Below are 24,234 nucleotides of genomic sequence, written 5' to 3' on the forward strand. Positions count from 1 at the left end.
TCTGTAGTCCCAGCTACTCGGGAGGCTGAGGCAGGAGAATGGTATGAACCTGGGAGGTGGAGCTTGCAGTGAGCTGAGATGGCACCACTGCACTCCAGCCTGGGCGACAGAGCGAGACTCCGTCTCAAAAAAAAAAAAAAAAAAAAAAGAAAGTCCAGGACAGGCAGGGCGCGGTGGCTCACGCCTATAATCCCAGCACTTTGGGAGGCCAAGGCAGGCGGATCACGAGGTCAAGAGATCGAGACCATTCTGGCCAACATGGTGAAATCCCGTCTCTACTAAAAGTACAAAAATTAGCTGGGCGTGGTGACGCTCGCCTGGAGTCCAGCTACTCGGGAGGCTGAGGCAGGAGAATTGCTTGAACCCGGGAGGCGGAGGTAGCAGTCAGCCGAGATCTCGCCACTGCACTCCAGCCTGGCGACAGAGCAAGACTCTGTCTCAAAAAAAAAAAAGAAAGTCCAGGACCAAGTCCGGTGGTAGGAGGAGCCGGCAGAGGAGATTAGGAAGGAAAGGCTGGGCCAGTGCCGTGGCTCATGGTGGCAGGTGCATGTAGTCCCAGCTACTCGGGAGGCTGTGGCAGGAGAATCGCTTGAACCCAGGAGGTGGAGGTTGCAGTGAGCCGATATTGTGCCATTGCACTCCAGTCTGGGCAACATAGCAAGACTCCGTCTCCAAAAAACAAATAAAAATAAAAATAAAAAACAAGGAAAGGCTGATGAGGTAGAGGAAAAAACAAACAGGAAAGTATGTGGTGTCACAGGGCCAAGGAGAAAAAAAAGCATCCCAAGTAGAGAGTTGTCATTTATGTTGAATATGTTACTGGGAGGTTTAGAAAGATGAGGACAGTGAGTATGATTTGTCTGCATAGATGTCACTGGTGGTTTTTACAATAATTGCTTGTGTGGACTGGTGGGATAGAAGACTGAATGGAGCCGATTTTGAAGAGTGAATGCGAAGAGAAAAAATGGAAAGATGATCCACAACTCTTTCAGATTTTTCTGTGAAGTGGGGTGGAGGATGAGGAAGTACCTGGGAAGGATATTGGAGCCATTTCTCATAGAGAACCTTCTCCGTAGTACATTTTGTTTGTGCATCTGGAGCTCCTCCAGGAGTTCCTTGGGATAATTTAAATTTAGTATTCATGGCCTGGCGCGGTGGCTCACACCTGTAATCCCAGCACTTTGGGAGGCCTAGGCAGGCAGATCATCTGAGGTCAGGAGTTTGAGACCAGCCTAACATGGTGAAACCCTGTCTCTACTGAAAATACAAAATTAGCTGGGCATGGTGGCGCATTCCTCTAATCCCAGCTACTTGGGAGGCTGAGGCAGGAAAATTGCTTGAACCCAGGAGGCAGAGGTTGCAGTGAGCTGAGATCATGCCATTGCATTCCAGCCTGGGTGACAGAGCAAAACACCATTTCAAAAAACTTAGTATTTATTTTAAGAATAATAGTAAAGTTAAGTTAAAGTTATTGTCTTATCTGGAATAAGTGGTTAACAGTTAAACTGTCCGTCTTGGACTCTAAAATCATATATAAAATAATGTGATTTCCCTTAAAGATTTTTTTTTTTTTTTTTGAGATGGAGTCTCCCTCTTGCTCAGGCTGCAGTGCAGTGGCGTGATCTCGGCTCACTGCAACCTCCACTTCCCAGGGTCAAGCAATTCTCCTGCCTCAGCCTCCCAAGTAGCTGAGATTACAGGTGTGCACCACCATGCCTGGTTAATTTTTGAATTTTTAGAGGAACTCTGACCTCAAGTGATGCACCTGCCCTGGTCAACCAAAGTGCTGGGATTACAGGCGTGAGCCACCACGCCTGGCCATCTCTTAAATATTTCTTTTTTTTTTTTTTTTTTTTTTTGAGACGGAGTCTTGCTCTATCACCCAGGCTGGAGGAGTGCAGTGGCCCGATCTCGGCTCACTGCAAGCTCCGCCTCCCGGGTTCACGCCATTCTCCTGCCTCAGCCTCTCCGAGTAGCTGGGACTACAGGCGCCCGCCACCACGCCCGGCTAATTTTTTGTATTTTTAGTAGAGACGGGGTTTCACTGTGGTCTCGATCTCCTGACCTCGTGATCCGCCCGCCTCGGCCTCCCAAAGTGCTGGGATTACAAGCGTGAGCCACCGCGCCCGGCCTTTAAATATTTCTTAATGAAATTAAAATGCGTTTGATTCTAGTCAAAATGTATTAAAGATTTACTAAATTGAAATATGAGAAATAAACTTATGTGTCCTTGCTTTGTTGAAAATGCTCTTTTTCATCTGGGCGTGGTGGCTCACACCTGTAATCCCAGCACTTTGGGAGGCTGAGGCAGGTGGATCACGAGGTCAGGAGATTGAGACCATCCTGGCTAACATGGTGAAACCCTGTCTCTACTAAAAATACAAAAAAAATTAGCCAGGCATGGTGGCGGGTGCCTGTAGTCCCAGCTACCCGGGAGGCTGAGGCAGGAGAATGGCGTGAACCCGGGAAGCGGAGCCTGTAGTCAGCTGAGATCGTGCCACTGCACTCCAGCCTGGGCGACAAAGTGAGGCTCCATCTCAAAAAAAAAAATGCTCTTTTTTCTGCTCTTAAATTTGAATTCCAAGTTCCAGGTCCAAAATAAATGTTCTTCAAAAAAAAAAATTTTTTTTTTTTTTGAGATGCAGTCTCACTCTGTCTCTGTTAGAAAGATGGAGTGCAGTAAGTAGCACAATCTCCACTCACTGCAGCCTCCACCTCCGGGGCTCAAGCGATTCTCATGTCTCAGCCTCCCGAGTAGCTGGGACTAAAAGCATGCACCACTTTGCCTGGCTAATTTTTGTATTTTTAGTAGAGATGGGGTTTCCCCATGTTGGCCAGGCTTGTCTCAAACTCCTGACCTCAGGTGATCCTTCTCCCTCAGCCTCCCAAAGTTCTGGGACTACAGGTGTGAGCCACCAGGCCCAGCCAGTGTGATACTTTGATACATTTGCATAAAGTGTAATGATAAAGTGAGGGTAATTTGCATATCTATCACCTGAAGCATTTATCATTTCTTTGTGTTGGGAACACCAAAAAATCCTCTCTTCTAGGCCGGGCGTGGTGACTCATGCCTGTAATCCCAGCACTTTGGAAGGCCGAGGTGGGCGGATCACGAGGTCAGGAGATCAAGACCATCCTGGCTGACACGGGGGTCTCAACTAAAAATACGAAAAAGTAGCCAGGTGTGGTGGCGGGCGCCTGTAGTCCCACTCGGGAGGCTACTCGGGAGGCTGGGGCAGGAGAATGGCATGAACCTGGGAAGCGGAGCTTGCAATGAGCTGAGAGTATAGACCAGTCTATACTAGGAAGTGGGATTCTCTTCTGCATGTGGCCATTCCCTACATGCAATCTTAACCCCAACAAGGCAGAATTCACAGTCCTCCTCTGAATGCACTCTTCAGTTTCCTTCACTTGAATGTTTTCTCCATTCCCATCAGGACTAGCCAAAGTCACATCTTTTTTTGAGTCATGCCAGCCCCATGTCTTGTCCATGTCATTCATTTGCAGATAGTCATATTCCCCTTTGGGGCAGAAAACCATATTTTAATTATCTCAGTGCTTAGGGAAAACTTTGTATATAGTGGATACTCAGAATGTTTTCTCGTGTGAGTTAAGTACGCTTTGCGTTTGTACCTAACTCTGAGTAACTGTTTGGAAGTAATGTCCTCCACCCTCCAGAAGCTCATAGCTTTAGATTATCACCTTTCTTCCTGAAAGCATTGTGAACTCCTAGAGATTGGTCTGTGTCTTATTTTTCCTGTATCCTTTCAGTACCCCATATAGTTTTCTCAGTCAGGAGGCACTTAGTAAATAGTAAAGATTTTTAGACTGAAGGGGCTGGAGTGGGGACGGGCTGCTGGCTGAGGTGGTGTCTCTGCTCCGCACCCCAAGGAGGCCTGTCAGGAGGAGGTGGGCTTTCCCCAACGCTGCCCTCTTGACCCTTGGAGCTCTCCCAGGATTCCTCAGATTTCCCCAGCGCCCCTCTGGCACTGTGTCTCCTCCTCTTTGCCCTGCCTCCTCCCTGTCCCATCACCACCTCCTCACCCAGTCTCTCCCTCCTCCTCTTTGCTTTGGCTCCTTGCCACCAGGATCTTTTCCTAACTTTTTTCTTTCCTAGTAGAGACAATGGGCTGACAACCTGACTTCCAACAAATATTGAGGAAAGGTAAAAACTAGTTTTTAGGCCAGGTGTGGTGGCTCAAGCCTGTAATTCCAGGGCTTTGGGAGGCTGAGGTTGGAGGATTGCTTGAGGCCAGGTGTAGGACACCAGCCTGGGCAACATAGCCAGACCCATCCCTACAAAAATTATGTTTCTAAAGATTGACTTGCCATAGTGGCGTGTGCCTGTTGTCCCAGCTACTCGGGAAGCTGAAATGGGAGGATGACCTGAGCTCAGGAGATTGAGGCTATAGTGAGCCATGATCACGTCACTGCACCCCAGTTTGGGTGACAGAGTGAGACCCTGTCTTCAAAACAAAACAAAACAAAACAAAAACCAAAAACAACTAGTTGCCAGATTCTGAATGCCTAACATACAAGCATACAAGGTGGCAGGATGAGTACATAAAGTCGCAAAAAGTACTCAAGCGCCTATTAAATGAAAAGCAAACACACCAGGAAAAACTTCAGCTCCTGCTTGAAGAACTAAGAGGGGAATTAGTAGAAAAACTAAGGACTTAGAAGAAATGAAGCTGCAGGTATTAACTCCAAAAAAAAAAAAAGGGAATTGTTAAAAGCCCAAATGCAGCAAAAATTAGAAACTCCAATGTTTTTGCAATTGGGATGAAGAAGTGGAAAAGTATAGAGCTGCAACCTTTGCTATAAACACACATTTCTTAAATAGAATCTGAAACACTAGGAAAAAGAATTTGCATGTATTTTGGAAAAAAACTCTAAAATTTGAATTAGAGATTTATTTTTATTTTTATTTATTTATATATTTTTCAAGACAGGGTCTTGCTCTTGCCCGGGCTGGAGTGCAGTGGTGCTATCTTTGCTTACTGCAGCCTTAAGGCTCAAGTGAGACTCTTGCCTCAGCCTCCTGAGTGGCTGGGACTACAGGTGTGCATTACCACAGCTGGTTAATTTTTTTTTTTTTTTTGAGTCGGAGTCTCACTCTGTCGCCCAGGCTGGAGTGCAGTGGCGCGATCTTGGCTCACTGTAACCTCTGCCTCCTGGGTTCACGCCATTCTCCTGCCTCAACCTCCCGAGTAGCTGGGACTACAGGCTCCTGCCACCACGTCTGGCTAATTTTTTATATTTTTAGTAGAGACAGGGTTTCACCATGTTAGCAAGGATGGTCTCGATCTCCTGACCTCGTGATCCGCCCGCCTTGGCCTCTCAAAGTGCTAGGATTACAGGCGTGAGACACTGCGCCTGGCCCCACAGCTGGCTAATTTTTAAATTTCTTTATACAGACAGGATCTCGCTATGTTGTCCAGGCTGGTTTCGAACTCCTAACCTCAAGTGATGCTCCTGCCTTGGCCTCCCAAAGTGCTGAGATTACAGGCATGAGTCAGTGCACCTGGCCTAAATTATAGATTGCAAGACTGGGGAAAGACGTAGAACTATATAACTAGCTGCTTAGTGTTGATCCCACAAGAGACAACAAATGAGTAGAGGAACTTCTTTGAGAAAAAGTCCATTTGTTTCAGAAATCAAAATATTCATAGGCTGGCTAGGCACAGTGGTTCACACCTGTACTCCCAGCGCTTTGGGAGGCCGAGGTGGGCAGATCGCTTGAGGTGAGGAGTTTGAGACTAGCCTGGCCAACATGGTGAAACCCTTGGGGCCGGGGGGGGGGCCAGAGGTTGCAGTGAGCTGAGATCGTGCCATTGCACTCCAGCCTGGGCAACAGCGAGAGTCTGTCTCAAAAAAAAAAAAAAATTATATATATATATATATATATATATTCATTCAGAGGCTGAAGTAGCAAATTTAATGGCTGAAAAAGAGAATTCTGGTGCTCAGTTAGAAAATGTCCTAAGAATACAGGTGTGACAGTTGGCTGAGATGCAGTTACAGTCAGGTCCCAGGAGGCCAAAAATGTCACGTAAACTATAGGTTAAATGCTCGGAAAAAGAGCCACAATCAAACAAGGAACAAAATATCTGTTTTTTTTTGTTTGTTTGTTTTCAGACGGAGTTTCGCTCCTGTCACCCAGGTTGGAGTGCAGTGGCGTGATCTCACCTCACTGGAACCTCCATCCCCCAGGTTCAAGTTCAAGCGATTCTCCTGCCTCAGCCTCCTGAGTAGCTGGGATTATAGGCATGGCCATCATACCTAGCTATTTTTTTTTTTTTTTTTTTTTTTTTTTTTTGAGACGGGGTTTTGCCCTTGTCGTGCAGGCTGAAGTACAATGGTGTGATCTCGGCTTACCGCACCCTCTGCCTCCCGAGTTCAAGCGATTCTCCTGCCTTAGCCTCCCAAGTAGCTGGGATTACAGGCATGTGCCACCACGCCCCTGGTTAATTTTGTATTTTTGGTAGAGACGGGGTTTCTCCATGTTGGTCAGGCTGGTCTTGAACTCCCGACCTCAGGTGAGCCACCGCGCCTGGCCACGCCCAGCTAATTTTTGTGTTTTTAGTAGAGACAGGGTTTCACCATGTTGGCCAGGCTGGTCTTAAACTCCTGACCTCAGGTGATCCACCCGCCTTGGCCTTCCAAAGTTCTAGGAGCCACTGCGCCTGGCCAAAGTACCTTTTTAATAATTAAAGATTACATAAAACTGAACAAGAAAGAAATACCCTGACCAGGCTGGGAGTGGTGGCAGTGGCTCATGCCTGTAATCCCAGCACTTTGGGAGGCTGAGGTAGGTGAATCATTTGAGGTCAGGAGTCGAGACCCACCTGACCAACATGGTGAAACCCCGTGTCTACTAAAAATACAAAAATTAGCCGGGCGTGGTGGTGTGCACCTTTAATCCCAGCTACTTGGGAGGCTGAGGCAGGAGGATTGCTTGAACCCAGGAGACAGAGGTGGCAGTGAGCCGAGATAGCGTCACTGCGCTCCAGCCTGGGTGACCGAGCAAGACTCCATCTTAAAAAAAGAAAGAGGGCTGGGCGCAGTGGCTTGCGCCTGTAATCCCAGCACTTTGGGAGGCCGAGGCAGGCGGATCACAAGGTCAGGAGATTGAGATCATCCTGGCTAACACGGTGAAACTCCATCTCTACTAAAAATACAAAAAATTAGCCGGGCATGGTGGTGGGCGCCTGTAGTCCCAGTTACCTGGGAGGCTGAGGCAGGAGAATGGCGTGAACCCAGGAGGCAGAGCTTTCAGTGAGCCGAGATCGTGCCACTGCACTCCAGCCTGGGTGACAGAGTGAGACTCCGTCTCAAAAAAATAAAAAATAAATATAAAAAAGAGAAAGAAAGAAATACACTGACCACCAAAGTCAAAGAACGAAACTTTCAGGCATACTAGAAATAACAGCCATGAAACTAGAGGCAGCAAGACTGAGCTGAAAGGGAAAGGGAAAAGATTCAAAGTGAACTGGATGGTTTACAGTGAGACAATGAAATTCTCAGACCAGCTATTGAACACCACAAAGTGCACTTAGTAAAAAGAAGATCATATATTAATATGTAAGGTACCAGATGCCAAGGAAGAAGGTTGTAAAAGACTTGTGGTATTACAGGATGAAAAGCTAGAATTTGAGAACAAGTTAGCAGATAGAAAATGAAAGTGGAGCACGATGTCTGGAAGCAATGTGAAAAGCATCAATGTGAAAAGAAATTGTGGGAGGCCGGGTGCGGTGGCTCACACCTGTAATCCCAGCACTTTGGGAGGCTGAGACAGGTGGATCACGAGGTCAGGAGCTCGAGACCAGCCTGACCAACATGGTGAACCCCATCTCTACTAAAAACACAAGAATTAGCAGTGTGTGGTGGCGGGTGCCTGTAATCCCAGCTACTCAGGAGGCCGAGGCAGGAGAATTGCTTGAACCCGGGAGGCAAAGGTTGTAGTGAGATGAGATCGCTCCTCTGCACTCTAGCCTGGGTGTACAGCGAGACTCTGTCTCTTAAAAAAAAAAAAAAAAAAAAAAAAAAAAAAAAAAAGAAAAGAAGGAAAATGCAGAGGAAGAAAGAAAAAATGAAAATTTTGACCTGGAATAGTAAATCAGTAGTTTTCAGATCCAAGTTACCTCACTTGCAGAGTTCAAACCGAATGCTGAAGGAAACGATGGGGATGTTAAAACAGGAATGCTGAAATATAAGAAATCAAGCTGAAAAAGTCTAACTAGAAGTCAAAAAGACATTGGAAAAAGAACAGACACAGCAGTTAGAAGAAAAGCATATGCTTCATGAATGTATCTCAGAGAAATGTATAGTCAAGCTAAAGAGAAATTGCAGTGAGCTGCAGTTGCCCAGAAAAAGAGGAAATCTTGCCGTGAAAACAACTGAAGAGATGGCAGGACAAGGTGTAAATCTTGGAGGCAGGTAGAGAAGAACTGAAAACAGAAAATTGGGTTTTAAATAGACAAAATGTTCCATTTGAAGAATATACAAAGCTTCAGAAAAGACTAAAGGATACACACAGAAGACATAATGAATTTTGAATTTAATTTTGGTTCCTAACATGCCTCCAAAATCAATCCTGTTTGCTCTCAGTCATCAGCCATGGTATTATCCTTTCCTCCTCATGTGCATGATGAACAGCATCAAAGGGAACTCTGTACTTGGCAAAAGTACAGAGGAACTAGAGGAACTAGAAATAACACAAAGAAAACAAATAGAGGAATTTGGATCTCCTGGAGAGTGATGTTCTTAGAGAAAAAGCATCTTTTTTTTTTTTTTTTTTTGAGACGGAGTTTTGCTCTTGTTGCCCAGGCTGGAGTGCAATGGCACGATCTCGGCTCACCACAACCTCCGCCTCCCGGGTTCAAGTGATTCTCCTGCCTCAGCCCCCCGAGAAGCTGGGATTACAGGCACGCACCACCACGCCCGGCTAATTTTGTATTTTTAGTAGAGATGAGGTTTCTCCATGTTAGTCAGGCTGGTCTTGAACTCCCAACCTCAGGTGATCTGCCCACCTCGGCCTCCCAAAGTGCTGGGATTACAGGCGTGAGCCACTGCACCCGGCCGAGAAAAAGCATTTTAAAAGAGGTGAAATCAAAGACTCAATAAAGTTTGAAGTTTTAACATACATGGTATTTAGATATTTTATTACTGCTTACTGAAATACTCGAATGTGCCTCAAGAAAAGGTACCAGCTTTATTTAAGGTACTCATGCTGTATTGCATGAGTACTGGGATTTTAGGATTTTCTAATGACATGTGAAGCATTAAAAGAAACCGTTTCAGAGATATTTAGAATATTTATTGACCACCCTTTGAAAATGTAAAAAAAAAAGGAACTAATTGGGATAAAGAGATTTATTGAATGACTGAATTATAATGGGAGGGACTAACCCATGTGATTGTAATTTTAGGTGCCTGTGGCATTTGATGATGTCTCCATCTACTTTTCCACTCCAGAGTGGGAAAAATTAGAAGAATGGCAAAAGGAACTTTACAAGAATATCATGAAGGGCAACTATGAGTCTCTCATCTCCATGGGTGAGGCTGAGTTGGCACCTTTTGAATGAAGTGACAGCAGTTCCAATAGGGTTCAGAACAGTCCCTTTTCCTCCTGTGACCTCATTCTCACTCTGTCTTCACACACTTCAAATTCTGGTTTCAAGCCAAAATATGACCAATTCATGCTTGCTAACTAGGAATCATAATCTCTTTTTACCAAATTGTAGGACAGAGAATGAAGTTCAGGGTTACGGGTGTGACAGCCGGTGGTTTCCATGGGTATCCTTCACTTTGAAAGGAGCTTGACTTCTCCCCCTTGAGGCACACTGTCACTCTGAAAGCAGTGCTAACCTAGCACATGTGCTTTCCCCACACATTACATCTCCACTGCCTGCTTTCCTGAATAGATATCCACAGTTGAAGATGGATAGATGGGAAGAAGTGATATGAAATCTAAAAGAAATTCCCTGGCACTGTCACCACAAAGCTTCAGCTCAGCCTTGATGGCAATTAGTTGTCATCCTCATTTATCTCTTTTTGTAATACTCTTCCTTTTTCCTCTCCTAGATTATGCTATAAATCAACCTGATGTCTTATCTCAGATTCAACCAGAAGGGGAACATAATACAGAGGACCGGGCAGGGCCAGAGGAAAGTGAGATTCCCACAGACCCCAGTGAAGGTAAGTGGGAGAAGAGATTCCTACTTCTTGTCTCCCTTTCCTGGTCAGACATAGTGGCTCAGAACTAAGCAGGGCTTAGGGGCTTCTAGAGCCATTCGTTGCTAAAGCAACTAGATTTTGAATGTGTCTTCAGGCATTTAAATATAAAAGGGAGCTTAGAGGTCACCTTGTCCAGTATCTTCACCTATCAGTACTACACATCTAACAGTTACAAGTTGCATTCCCTGACAGAAGTACTGACACCTAGCTGTTTAGTAAAATAAACATGTCCTTACATGATGAAGGAGGCAGTCATCCTCATCTGGACTAAAGTGGCTTGAGCAAATATAAGCGTGGCCCTTCATAAGTGCTGAAGGGGCTAGGAGTCTGCATGGTCCCTCTAAGATGCATGGAACCAGTAGACACTGATGACATCCACCTGGGCAACATGGATTTTTCTCAGGTCTGGGAAGCTGGCTATCATGAACTCTTCCTAACTTTTTGGTTGGCAGCTGCTTAATACTGTGTGGGAAAGACTGCCAACCAAAGTCCAGTTTATTGTTTCCCTCATGCTTCACCTTCGCTGTCAGAAAATTCTCATACACTTTTTTTGTTTGATGGATAGAAGCACACAGAAAGTTCATCCTCCGGGCATCTCTATTACATGAACTCTTACAACCCACCCGCTGTCCCATACAGTTATATAGTTATTTTTTTCTTTTCTTTTTTTTTTTTTTTTTTTTTTGAGACAGAGTCTTGCTCGCGCGATCTTGACTCACTACAAGCTCCGTCTCCCGGGTTCACACCACTGTCCTGCCTCAGCCTCCCAAGTAGCTGGGACTACAGGCGCCTGCCACCATGCCCAGCTAATTTTTTCTACTTTTTAGTAGAGATTGGGTTTCACTATGTTAGCCAGGGTGGTCTCGATCTCCTGACCTCGTGATCCGCCCACCTCAGCCTCCCAAAGTGCTGGGATTACAGGCATGAACCACCGCCACAGTTATTTTTTTCTAACATTTTATTATGAAAATTTTCAATCAGAAAAGTTAAAATATTTTTATAGCGAACACCTGGATATCCAGCGCCTAAATTCTGCCACTAACATTATATCATCCTTCCTTATCATGCATATATCTGTCACTGCATCACTCCATCCAGCCATCCATCTATTACTTATTTATTTATTTATTTTGGAGATGGAGTCTCACTCTGTCGCCCAGGCTGGAATGCAGTGGTGCGATCTTGGCTCACTGCAACCTCCACCTCCTGGATTCAAGCGATTCTCTGGCTCAGCCTCCTGAGTAGCTGGGATTACAGGTGCCCGCCACCACACCTGGCTAATTTTTGTATTTTTAGTAGAGACAGGGTTTCAGCCTGTTGGCCAGGCTGGTCTCGAACTCCTGACCTCAAGTGATCTGCCTGCCTTGGCCTACCAAAGTGCTGGGATTACAGGCGTGAGCCACCACACCCAGCCATCTATCCTATTTTCAAAATCAGTAAAGACATCAATGCGTTTTCCTATAAATAGTTCAGCATGAATATTTTTTTTTTCCGTTATCTGTCTTGATTTTATTTTATTATTTTTTTTTAATTTTTTTTGCACACAAAACAATAAACATTTTCTAAAAATACATACAAACAAAAAGATGCGTATCAAACATATTAGGAAGGTTGCACATGGGAAGTCGGGGAATAGAAATGGGGGGTGGGAATTAAAATAAATGAGAGAGGGACTTTATATGGATCAGTGATAATAACTCAATCCTCTATTTGACAAAGAAGAAGAAGGAAGAGGAAGAAAAAGAAAGTGGGATAAAGGATCAGAAAGGGAGGAAAATAGAAAAAATTAGAGTGTGACTCCAGGGTAGACCTGTTTTGTTGTCACTGAGTTGGTTGGTTGGTTTGTCTGTTGTACTTTTCATGTTTCGCCATGTTGGCCAGGCTGGTCTCGAACTCCTAGCCCGAAGTGATCAACCCGCCTCGCCCCCCAGAGTGCCGGGACCACAGGCGTGAGCCACCACGTCCAGCCCCCACATTGCTTCTGGCCTCCGTGGTAGACCTCCCAGACGGAGCGGCCAGGCAGAGGAGCTCCTCACTTCTTCCCAGACGGGGTGGCCGGGCAGAGGTGCTCCTCACTTCTTCCCAGACGGGGCGGCCGGGCAGAGGCGCTCCTCACTTCCCAGACGGGGCGACCGGGTAGACGCGTTGCTCATTTCTTCCCAGACGGGGCGGCCGGGCAGAGGCGCTCCTAACTTCTTCCCAGACGGGGCGGCCGGGCAGAGGCGCTCCTCACTTCCCAGACGATGGGTGGCCGGGCAGAGGCGCTCCTCACTTCCCAGACGATGGGTGGCCGGGCAGTGGCGCTCCTCACTTCCCAGACGATGGGTGGCCGGGCAGAGGCGCTCCTCACTTCACAGACGATGGGTGGCCGGGCAGTGGCGCTCCTCACTTCCCAGACGATGGGTGGCCGGGCAGAGGCGCTCCTCACTTCCCAGACGATGGGTGGCCGGGCAGAGGCGCTCCTCACTTCCCAGACGATGGGTGGCCGGGCAGAAGCGCTCCTCACTTCCCAGACAGGGCGGCCGGGCAGAGGCGCTCCTCACTTCCCAGATGATGCATGGCCGGGCAGAGGCGCTCCTCACTTCCCAGGCGATGGGTGGCTGGGCAGAGGCGCTCCTCAATTCCCGGACGGGGCGGCCGGGCAGAGGCGCTCCTCACTTCCCAGACGAGGCGGCCGGACAGAGGTGCTTCTCACTTCTTCCTGGACGGGGCGGCCGGGCAGAGGCACTCCTCACTTCTTCCCAGACGGGGCGGCCGGGCAGAGGCGCTCCTCACTTCTTCCCAGACGGGGCAGCCGGGCAGAGGCACTCCTCACTTCTTCCTAGACGATGGGTGGCCGGGCAGAGGCGCTCCTCACTTCCCAGACGATGGGTGGTCGGGCAGAGGCGCTCCCCACTTCCCAGACGGGGTGGCCGGGCAGAGGCGCTCCTCACTTCCCAGACGATGGGTGGCCGGGCAGAGGCGCTCCTCACTTCCCAGATGATGGGTGGCCGGGCAGAGGCGCTCCTCACTTCCCAGGCGATGGGTGGCTGGGCAGAGGGGCTCCTCACTTCCCGGACGGGGCGGCCGGGCAGAGGCGCTCCTCACTTCTTCCCGGACGGGGCGGCCGGGCAGAGGCGCTCCTCACTTCCCAGACGGGGCGGCCGGGCAGAGGCGCTCCTCGCTTCCCAGACGGGGCGGCCGGGCAGAGGCGCTCCTCACTTCTTCCCGGACGGGGCGGCCGGGCAGAGGCTCTCCTCACTTCTTCCCAGACGGGGCGGCCGGGCAGAGGCGCTCCTCACTTCCCAGACGGGGCGGCCGGGCAGAGGCGCTCCTCACTTCCCAGACGGGGTGGCCGGGCAGAGGCGCTCCTCACTTCTTCCCAGACGGGGCGGCCGGGCAGAGGCGCTCCTCACTTCCCAGACGATGGGTGGCCGGGCAGAGGCGCTCCTCACTTCCCAGACGATGGGTGGCCCGGCAGAGGGGCTCCTCACTTCCCGGACGGGGCGGCCGGGCAGAGGCGCTCCTCACTTCTTCCCGGACGGGGCGGCCGGGCAGAGGCGCTCCTCACTTCCCAGATGGGGCGGCCAGGCAGAGGCTATCCTCACTTCTTCCCAGACGGGGCGGCCAGGCAGAGGCGCTCCTCACCTCCCAGACGGGGCGGCGGCCGGGCAGGGGCTGCAATCCCAGCACCCTGGTAGGCTAAGGCAGGCGGCTGGGAGGCGGAGGTTGCCGCGAGCCAAGACCACGCCACCGCACTCCAGCCCGGGTGAGCGAGACTCCGTCTGCAGTCCCAGCACCTCGGGAGGCGGGCAGAGCACTCGGGATCAGGAGCTGGAGACCAGCGTGGCCAAGATGGCGAAACCGCGCCTGCAGGGAAAGGAGAAAAAGCAGGCGGCGCGCGCCGGCAGTCACAGGCAGTCCGCGGTGGGGGGTAGCAGCGAGCCGAGTAGTTTGCAGCCTGGGCCACAGAGGGGAAAAGAAAGAAAGAAAGACAGAAAGAGAGAGAGAGAGAGAGAGGAGGGGAGGAGGGGAGGAGGGGAGGGAGGGAAGGAAGCCAGCATGAATATTATTAACCTGGAGTTCAATATTTGTTTTTTTCTTTTCAGGTAAATTTTACATATAATGAAATTTCAAGTTTTAATTGAGTTTTAAGCAATGCACACATCTGCCACACATATTATTATTATTATTATTATTATTATTATTATTATTATTATTATTTTGAGATGGAGTCTCACTCCGTTGCCCAGGCTAGAGTGCAGTGGCATGATCCTGGCTCACTGCAACCTCCACCTTCCAGGCTCAAGTGATTCTCCAGCCTCAGCCTCCTGAGTAGCTGGGATTCCATGCCCGGCTAATTTTTGTGTTTTTAGTAGAGATGGGGTTTCACCATGTTGGCCAGGCTGGTCTTGAACTCCTGACTTCAAGTGATCCACCCGCCTCGGCCTCCCAAGGTGCTGGGATTACAGGAGTGAGCCACCGCACCTGGCCATATTATTTTTTAAGAATGTGCAGGTGATTGCATTTAGGCAGTGTAACAGGTTGAATTTTACTAATCTTTATATCACAGATATAAGTAATAAGGCTAAAATAATACCACCAATAAAGATGAGTGACTTGACTACAGAAAGATTTCTTATTGGGTATATTTCTTTGGTCTACATTATTAGTTATCTGACATAGCCCTCAGCAAGTACAAATGAATATATCATTGTATTTTATGGGATGGGTGAAAAAGATAACAAGTAATTAGGTTTTGTAATAACGTATCAAAGTTTCATTTTGCTGTCATCTTGTCAGTTTGTTTTTACCATGTTTTTTCAAGATGCTCCTGCCTCAACCCCCCGAGTAGCTGGGACTATAGGCATGTGCCACCATGCCCAGCTAATTTTTGTATTTTTAGTAATGATGGGGTTTTGCCATGTTGGCCAGGGTAGTCTTGAACTCCTGACCTCAGGTGATCCACCCACCTCGGCCTCCTAAATTGCTGGGATTACAGGCGTGAGCCACTGCGCCTGGCCAGTTATTTTCTATTGGCTGATCAAATTGTCAACTTCACAATTTCTTTTGTTTGTTTGTTTGTTTTTAAGACAAGGTCTGGCTCTATTGCCCATGCTGGAGTGCAGTGCCATGATCTGAGATCAGTGCAACCTGTGCCTCCTGGGCCCAAGCCATCCTCCCATCTCAGCCTCCCAAGTAGCTGGGACTACAGGCACACACCACCGTGCCCGGCTAATTTTTGTATTTTCTGTGGAGATGATGAGGGTTTGCCATGTTGCCCCGGCTGGTTTTAAACTCGTGAACTCAAGTGATTCACCTGCTTCAGCCTTCCAAGGTGCTGGGATTACAGGCCTGAGCCACCACACCCAGCCTCAGTACTTGTTTTCTTAAAAAAAAAAATATGCTCCTGGCTCTGTTGGAGAGCCCAAAGACCACTCCCAGATTTGGTGATCTGCTAGGAGGACTCAACAGGATTTCCATATGGTTGTACTCCCAGCAAGATTTGTTAGAATGATACAAAGTAATATCAGCAAAGGGAAAAGGTACCTGGGACAAAGTCTGCAGGAAACCGGGGACAGGCTTCCCAGAGTCCTCTCCCAGTGGAGTCTCATAGGATACGCTTAATTGTTCCAGTAATGAGTTGTAACAACCAGAAAAGCTCATTAGAGACTCAGTGTCCAAGGTGTTTATTGGGGGCTAATCACATGCATACCCTCTGTCTAGCACTTACCCAAATTCCAGACTCATAGAAGGAAAGCACGTGTTCTGCATATACCACACTGTTTGACAAACACAGTCATGCGCTGCTGAACAATGGGGATATCTTCTGAGAAATGCATCATTAGTTGATTTTGTCATTGTGCAGACATCATAGCGTGAACTCACACAAACTAGATGATGTAGCTTTCTATGTACCTAGGCTATATAGTATAGCCTATTGCTTCTAGGCTACAAACTTGTACAGCATGTTATTGTCCTGAATACTGCAGGCAATTGTAACGCAATGATAATTGTGTATATAAACACATGTAAAGGTAGGAAAGGTACAGCAAAAATCTGGTATAAAAGATACAAAATGAGCCGGGCATAGTGGCTCATGCCTGTAATCCCAGCACTTTGAGGCCAAGGCAGGTGGATCACGAGGTTAGGAGATTGAGACCATTCTGGCTGACACGGTGAAACCCTGTCTCTACTAAAAATACAAAAAATTAGCCAGCCGTGGTGGTTGGCGCCTGTAGTCCCAGCTACTCGGGAGGCCAAGGCAGGAGAATTGCTTGAACCTAGGATGCGGAGGTTGCAGTGAGCCGAGATTGCACCACTGCACTCCAGCCTGGGCAACAGAGCGAGACTCTGTCTCAAAAAAAAAAAAAAAAGGGTACATTTCTATAGGGCACTTGCCATGAATAGAACTTGCAGGACTGGAAGTTGTTCTCACTGAGTCAGTGAGTGAATGTGAAGGCCTAGGACATTACTGGACTGCTGTAGACTTTATACACTGTATACTTAGGCCACACTAAATTTATAGAAAAATTTTTTCTTTTTTCTTTTTTTTTTTTGAGCCTCCGGGGTTCAAGTGATTCTCCTGCCTCAGCCTCCCGAGTAGCTGAGAGTACAGGCACGTGCCACCATGGCCGGCTAATTTTTTGTTTTGTTTTTTTTTTTTTTTAGAAGAGACGGGGTTTCACCATGTTAGCCAGGATGGTCTCGATCTGCTGACCTCGTGATCCACCCACCTCGGCCTCCCAAAGTGCTGGGATTACAGGCATGAGCCACCGTGCCTGGCCAAAAAATTTTTTCTTTAACCATAAATTAACCTTAGCTTACTGTATTACTTTATAATACAGTAATATACTTATAATACTACTTTATAATACAGTAATATACTTTTATTATTTTTTAACTTTCTGACTTGTAATAACATTTGGTGTAAAACATATTGTACATATATATATAAAAATATTTTTTCTTTATACCCTTTTTCTATAACTTTTTCCTATTTTTAAATTTTTTACTTATTTTTTTGAAATGAAGTCTTGCCCTGTCGCCCAGGCTGGATTGCAGTGGCGCAATCTCCGCTCACTGCAACCTCTGCCTCCTGGGTTCAAACGGTTCTCCTGCCTCAGCCTCCCCAGTAGCTGGGATCACAGGCATGCGTTCCCACACCCATCTAATTTTTGCATTTTTAGTAGAGACAAGGTTTCACCATGTTGGCCAGGCTGGTCTCAAACTCCTGACCTCATGATCCACCCGCCTCTGACCTCATGATCCACCTGCCTCGGCCTCCCAAAGTGCTGGGATTTACTTTTTTTTTTTTTTTTGAGATGGAGTCTCGCTCCGTCACCAGGCTGGAGTGCAGTGGCGCTATCTCAGCTCACTGCAACCTCCACTTCCCAGGTTCAAGCAATTCTCCTGCCTCAGCCTCCCGAGTAGCTGGGATTACAGGCGCGTGCCACCACGCCCAGCTAATTTTTCTATTTTTAGTAGAGACGGGGTTTCACCATGTTGGTCAGGCTGGTCTCGGTCTCGTGACCTCGTGATCCACCCGCCTCGGCCTCCCAAAGTGCTGGGATTACAGGCATGAGCCACCGCGGCCGGCGGGATTTACTTTTTATTATTTATTTATTTTGAGATGGAATCTTGCTCTGTAGCCCAGGCTGGAGTGCAGTGGTGTGATCTTGGCTCACTGCAACCTCCGCCTCCTGGGTTCAAGGGATTCTCCTGCCTCAGCCTCCCAAATAGCCTATAGGCTCGAACCACCACACCTGGCTAATTTTTTCATTTTTTATAGAGATGGGGTATAGCCATGTTGCCCAGTGTGGTCTCAAACACCTGGACTCAAGTGATCTGCCTGCCTTGGCCTTACAAAGTGCTAGGATTACAGATGTGAGCCATCATGCTTGACAGTGGCCTGTTTTTGACCAAAACACCATTATGCAGTGCATGACTCCATGTGTCTTGCTCAAAACTGTCCTTATATTCAGCACAAATATAAACCTTTGTACTACTATACAAATGTTACATGGTATGTGACTGCAGTTAGGTACAGCCAACCACTCATCATTTAGGGGAAGTTTTGTAACAGAATAGAGACTACATACAGTAGTCCCCCTTTATTGATGGTATCATTTTCCACAGTTTGTTACCTGCCGTCAACTGTGATATGAAAATATTAAATGGAAAATTCCAGAAATTATAAGTTTTAAATTTGCCGTTCTGAGGCCGGGCGCGGTGGCTCACGCCTGTAATCCCAGCACTTTGGGAGGCCAAGGCAGGCGGATCACGAGGTCAGGAGATTGAGACCATCCTGGCTAACACGGTGAAACCCCGTCTCTACTAAAAATACAAAAAAATTAGCCTGTCTTAGTTGCGGGCACCTGTAGTCCCAGCTACTCGGGAGGCTGAGGCAGGAGAATGGTGTGGACCCGGGAGGCGGAGCTTGCAGGGAGCTGAGATCGCGCCGCTGCACTCCAGCCTGGGCGACAGAGTGAGACTCTGTCCCAAAAAAAAAAAAAAATTTGCCATTCTGGGTAATATGATGAAATCTTGCACTATCCTTCTCTGTCTCATCTGGGGCGTGAATCATCCCTTTGTCCAGTGCATCCACACTGTATACGCTACCTGGCCATTAGTCACTTAGAAGCTATGGCCATTAGTCACTTAGAAGCTATGTCAACTGTGGCAGTATTGCAGTGCTTATGTTAAGTAACCCCCCGCTCCACCCCTTTTTAAAAACAAATAATGGCCCCAAACTGCAAAAGTAGTAATGGTGGCAATTCAGATGTATCAGAGAAGCCATCAAGTGCTTTCTTTATGTGAAAAGGTGAAATTTCTTGACTTAATAAGGAAGGAAGGAAGTTACATGCTGAGGTTGCCAAGATCTCTGGTAAGAACAAATCTTCTATCTGTGAAACTGTGAAGAAAGTAAAAGAAATTTGTACTAGTTTTACTGTTGCACCTCAAACTGCAAAAGTTACGGTCACAGTGTGTGATAAATACTTAGTTAATATGGAAACAGCATTAAAGGCAAGTACAGGCATCTCCAGGATATTGTGGGTTCAGTTCCAGACTACTGCAATAAAGTGAATATTGCAGTACAAGTCACAATAACTTTTGTTTTCCCAGTGCATGTGAAAGTTAAGTTTACACTATGCTATACAGTCTATTAAGTTGGCAATAAATTATGTCTAAAAAAAAAATGTACACACCTTAATTTAAAAATATTGCTAAGAATCCTAACAATCGTCTGAGCCTTCAGAGTCATCATCTTTTTGCTGGTGGAGGGTCTTGCCTCAGTATTGATGGCTGCTGACTAATCCGGGTGGTGGTTGCTAAAGGTTGGGGTGGCTGTGGCAATTTCTTTTTTTTTTTTTTTTTGAGACAGTCCTGCTCTGTCGCCCAGACTGGGGTGCAGTGGCACGATCTCGGCTCCCTGCAACCGCCGACTCCCGGGTTCAAGCAATTCTCTTGCCCCAACTTCCCGAGTAGCTGGGATTACAGGTGCCTACCACCATGCCTGGCTAATTTTTTTGTATTTTTAGTAGAGACAGGGTCTCGCCATGTTGGCCAGGCTGGTCTCGAACTCCTGACCTCAGGTGATCCACCTGTCTCAGCCTCCCAAAGTTCTGGGATTACAAGCGTGAGCCACCACGCCTGGCTGAAATATGTTTGTTTGTTTATTTATTTATTTATTTTGAGACAGAGTCTAGCTGTGTCACCCAGGCTGGAGTGCATTGATGCTGAAATATATTTCTTATGCAATAAGACTTCAAAGTAAAAATTACTCCTTGATCTGTGGGCTGTAGAATGGATGTTGTTTTACAGGGATGAAAACAATATTCATCTCCTCGTTCATCCCCATCAGAGCTTGTGGGTGACCAGGTGCGTTGTCAATGAGCACTAGTATTTTGAAAGGAATTTTTTCTTCTGAGCAGTAGTTCTGAACAGTGGGCTTAAAATATTCTGTAAACCATGCTGAAACAATTGTGCTGTCATCCAGGCTTTGTTGTTCCATTTCTAGTACAGAGGCAGTGTAGATTTAGCATAATTCTTTTTTTTTTTGAGACAAGTTTGGCTCTTGTTGCCCAGGCAGGAGTGCAATGGCGCTATCTCAGCTCACCGCAACCTCCGCCTCCTGGGTTCAAGCAATTCTCCTGCCTCAGCCTCCTGGGTAGCTGGGAATACAGGCATGCACCACTATGCCCAGCTAATTTTGTATTTTTGGTAGAGACAGGGTTTCTCCATGTTGGTCAGGCTGGTCTCAAACTCCCGACCTCAGGTGGTCTGCCCGCCTTGGCCTCCCAAAGTGCTAGGATTACAGGCGTGACCCACCACTCCTGGCCTGATTTAGCATAATTCTTAAGAGCCCTAGGGTTTTCAGAATACTAAAATGAACACTGAGTTCAAGTCACCAGCTGCATCAGCCCATAACAAGAGAGTCAGCTTGTCCTTTGAAGCTTTGAAGCCAGACATTGATTTCTCTCTAGCTATGAAAGTCCCAGATGACATATTCTTCCAATAGAAAGCTGTTTCTTATACATGAAAATTTGTTGTTTAGCGTAGCCACTTTCCTCAAGTAATTGTAGCTAGATCTTCTGAGGACTTGCTGCAGCTTTTCCATTAGCACTTGCTCCTTCGTTTTGCACTTCCCTTTTTTTTTTTTTTTTTTTTTGAGACGGAGTCTCGCTCTGTCGCCCAGGCTGGAGTGCAGTGGCGCGATCTCAGCTCACTGCAAGCTCCGCCTCCCGGGTTCACGCCATTCTCCTGCCTCAGCCTCTCCGAGTAGCTGGGACTACAGGCGCCCGCCACCACGCCCGGCTAATTTTTTGTATTTTTAGTAGAGACGGGGTTTCACCGTGGTCTCGATCTCCTGACCTCGTGATCCGCCCGCCTCGGCCTCCCAAAGTGCTGGGATTACAAGCGTGAGCCACCGCGCCCGGCCGTTTTGCACTTCCTTAAACCTTATCAATCCCACTACTGCTAGCTTCAGACTTCTACGGCTTCCTCACCTCTACCAGCCTTCATAGAATTGAAGAGATGTTAAGGCCTTACTCTGGATTAGACATTGGCTTAAGGGAATGTTGTGGCTGACTTGATCTTCTATCTAGAGTGCTCAAATTTTCATCATATCAACAATAAGATTATTTTGCTTTCTTCGTCTTGTGTTTACTGGAGTGGCACTTAATTTAAGAGCTTTTCCTTTGCATTTACAATTCGGCTGTTTGGTTCAAGTGGCCTACCTTTCAGTCTACTTCCCCTTGGCTTTTGACATGCCTTCTTTGCTAACCTTAAGCATTCTAGCTTTTGATTTAAAGCGAGAGATGTATAAACTCTTCCTTTCACTTAGAGGCCGTTGTAGGGTTATTAATTGGCCTAATTTCAATATGGTTGTGTCTCAGGGAGTATGGAGGTCCTAGGAGAGGGAGGGAGAAAGGCAGGGGAATGGCTGAGTCATTCATTGGACCAGTCAGAACAACACATAAAACATTTATTAAGTTCGTCATTTTATATGGGTGTGGTTTTGTGGTGCCCCAAAACAATTACGATAATTACATCAAAGGTCACTGATCACAGGCCAGGTGCCGTGGCTCATGCCTATAATCCCAGCACTTTGGGAGGCCAAGGTAGGAGGATTGCTTGAGCTCAGGAGTTGGAGACCAGCCTGGGCAAAATGGTGAAACTCCATCCCTACTAAAATACAAAAAATTAGCCAGATGTGGTGGCACGTGCCTGTAGTCCCAGCTACTCGATAGGCTGAGGCAGGAGAATCGCTTGAACCGGAAAGGCAGAGGTTGCTGTGAGCCGAGATTGCACCATTGCACTCCAGCCTGGGCAGTAGAACCAGACTTTGTCTCCAAAAGAAAGAAAAAAAAAAAAAGATCACAGATCACCATTAACATACATAATAATAATGAAAAAATTAGGAATATTATAAGAATTACCAAAATGTGACCAGGTGTGGTGGCTCACACCTGTAATCCTAGCACTTTGGGAGGCCAAGGCAGGTGAATCACCTGAGGTCAGGAGTTGAAGACCAGCCTGGCCAACATGGTGAAGCCCTGTCTCTACTAAAATACAAAAATTATACAGGCATGATGGCGGGTGCCTGTAATCCCAACTACTTGGGAGGCTGAGACGTGAGAATCGCTTGAACCCGGGAGATAGTGGTTGCAGTGAGCGGAGATGGTGCCACTGCACTCCAGCCTGGGCAGCTGAGCGAGACTCTGTCTCAAAAAAACAAAACAAAAAAAAAATAGAAGTGCCAAAATGTGACAGAGGCACAAAAAGAGCACATGATGTTGCTGCCAATGGACTTGCCTCAAGAAGGGTGCTACAAACCTTTAGTTTGTTTTGTTTTGTTTTGTTTTGTTTTTGTTTTTGTTTGAGACGGAGTCTCGCTCTGTCGCCCAAGCTGGAGTGCAGTGGCGTGATTTCGGCTCACTGCAAGCTCTGCCTCCCGGGTTCATGCCATTCTCCTGCCTCAGCCTCCCAGGTAGCTGGGACTACAGGCACCCGCCACCACGCCTGGCTAATTTTTTTTGTATTTTTTAGTAGAGACGGGGCTTTACCGTGTTAGCCAGGATGGTCTCGATCTCCTGACCTCGTGATCCGCCTGCCTTGGCCTCCCAAAGTGCTGGGATTACAGGCGTGAGCCACCGTGCCCGGCCTTCAATCTTTAGTTTGTAAAAATAAAACAGAAAGCAGTATCTGAGGTGCAATAAAACAAGATATACTTTTTAAGTATATATAGGTTTCATTACTATCTGAGGTTTCAAGTATCCACTGGGGGGTCTTGGAACATATTCCTTATGATAAATGGGGGACTACTGCATTTGCTTATATATTTACAAAGAAACAATGGAAGATTAAAACAATAATTAGTAAGAATGGCTTCCCTGTATAAGGAGAGAGGGAATAAGATGGAAGCTAGACTTCTCTGAATATATCTTGTTTTATAGTTTTGATTTCAGAACCCTGTAGATATTTCACATATTTATTATTATTATTTTTTTTTTGAGACAGAGTTTTGCTCTTGTCACCCAGGCTGGAGTGCAATGGCACAATCTTGGCTTACTGCAACCTCTGCCTCCTGGGTTGAAATGATTCTCCTGCCTCAGCCTCCCAAGTAGCTGGGATTAGAGGCATGCGCCACCACGTCCAGCTAATTTTTGTATTTTTAATAAAGACAGGGTTTTGCCATGTTGGCCAGGCTGGTCTTGAACTCCTGACCTCAGATGATCCGCCCGCCTTGGCCTCCCAAATTGCTAGGATTACAGGCGTGAGCCACTGCGCCCGGCCTATTTTTATTTTTTAATTTTAGTAGAGACAGGTTTTACTATGTTGCCCAAGCTGGTCTTGAACTCCTGAGCACAAGCCATCCTCTGCCCTGGCCTTCCAAAGTGTTGGGACTACAGGTGTGAGCTACCTCGGCTGGCCTACGTAGTTTTTAAAAATTAATTTTAAGGGCCGGGCATGGTGGCTCACAGCTGTAATCTCAGCACTTGGGGAAGTGAGGCGGGCAGATAATTTGAGGTCAGGAGTTCGAGACCAGCCTGGCCAACATGGTGAAACCCCATCTCTGCTAAAAATACAAAAATTAGCCAGGCATGGTGGCATGCACAGTCCCAGCTACTTGGGAGGCTGAGGCAGGAAGGTCGTTTGAACCCGGGAGGCAGAGTTGCAGTGAGCCAAGATCACATCACTGCACTCCAGTCTGGGAAACAGAGAAAGACTGTCTCAAAAAAAAAAAAAAAAAAAGGCCGGGCGCAGTGGCTCACGCCTGTAATCCCAGCACTTTGGGAGGCCGAGGTGGGCGGATCACCTGAGGTTGGGAGTTTGAGACCAGCCTGACTAACATGGAGAAACCTCATCTCTGCTAAAAATACAAAATTAGCCGGGCATGGTGGTGCGTGCCTGTAATCCCAGCTTCTCGGGGGGCTGAGGCAGGAGAATCGCTTGAACCCGGGAGGCAGAGGTTCTGGTGAGCCGAGATCGTGCCATTGCACTCCAGCCTGG

At 47.3% G+C, this 24,234-nt stretch overlaps 1 protein-coding gene across 4 annotated transcripts in view; it reads left to right on the forward strand.

Moving 5' to 3' along the window:
• ZNF398 (zinc finger protein 398) overlaps positions 1-24,234 on the forward strand; it is a 51,596-nt gene that overhangs the window by 11,708 nt on the left and 15,654 nt on the right. For all 4 annotated transcript variants that reach the window (XM_063641707.1, XM_063641708.1, XM_063641706.1 and 1 more), the window contains exons 3-4: positions 9,432-9,558; positions 10,087-10,200. In XM_063641707.1, coding sequence (XP_063497777.1) covers positions 9,432-9,558; positions 10,087-10,200 — 241 coding nt within the window. The remainder of the gene's footprint in view (positions 1-9,431; positions 9,559-10,086; positions 10,201-24,234) is intronic.

This window comes from Symphalangus syndactylus, chromosome 6, assembly GCF_028878055.3.
Source record: "Symphalangus syndactylus isolate Jambi chromosome 6, NHGRI_mSymSyn1-v2.1_pri, whole genome shotgun sequence".
Taxonomy (NCBI): Eukaryota; Metazoa; Chordata; class Mammalia; order Primates; family Hylobatidae; genus Symphalangus; species Symphalangus syndactylus.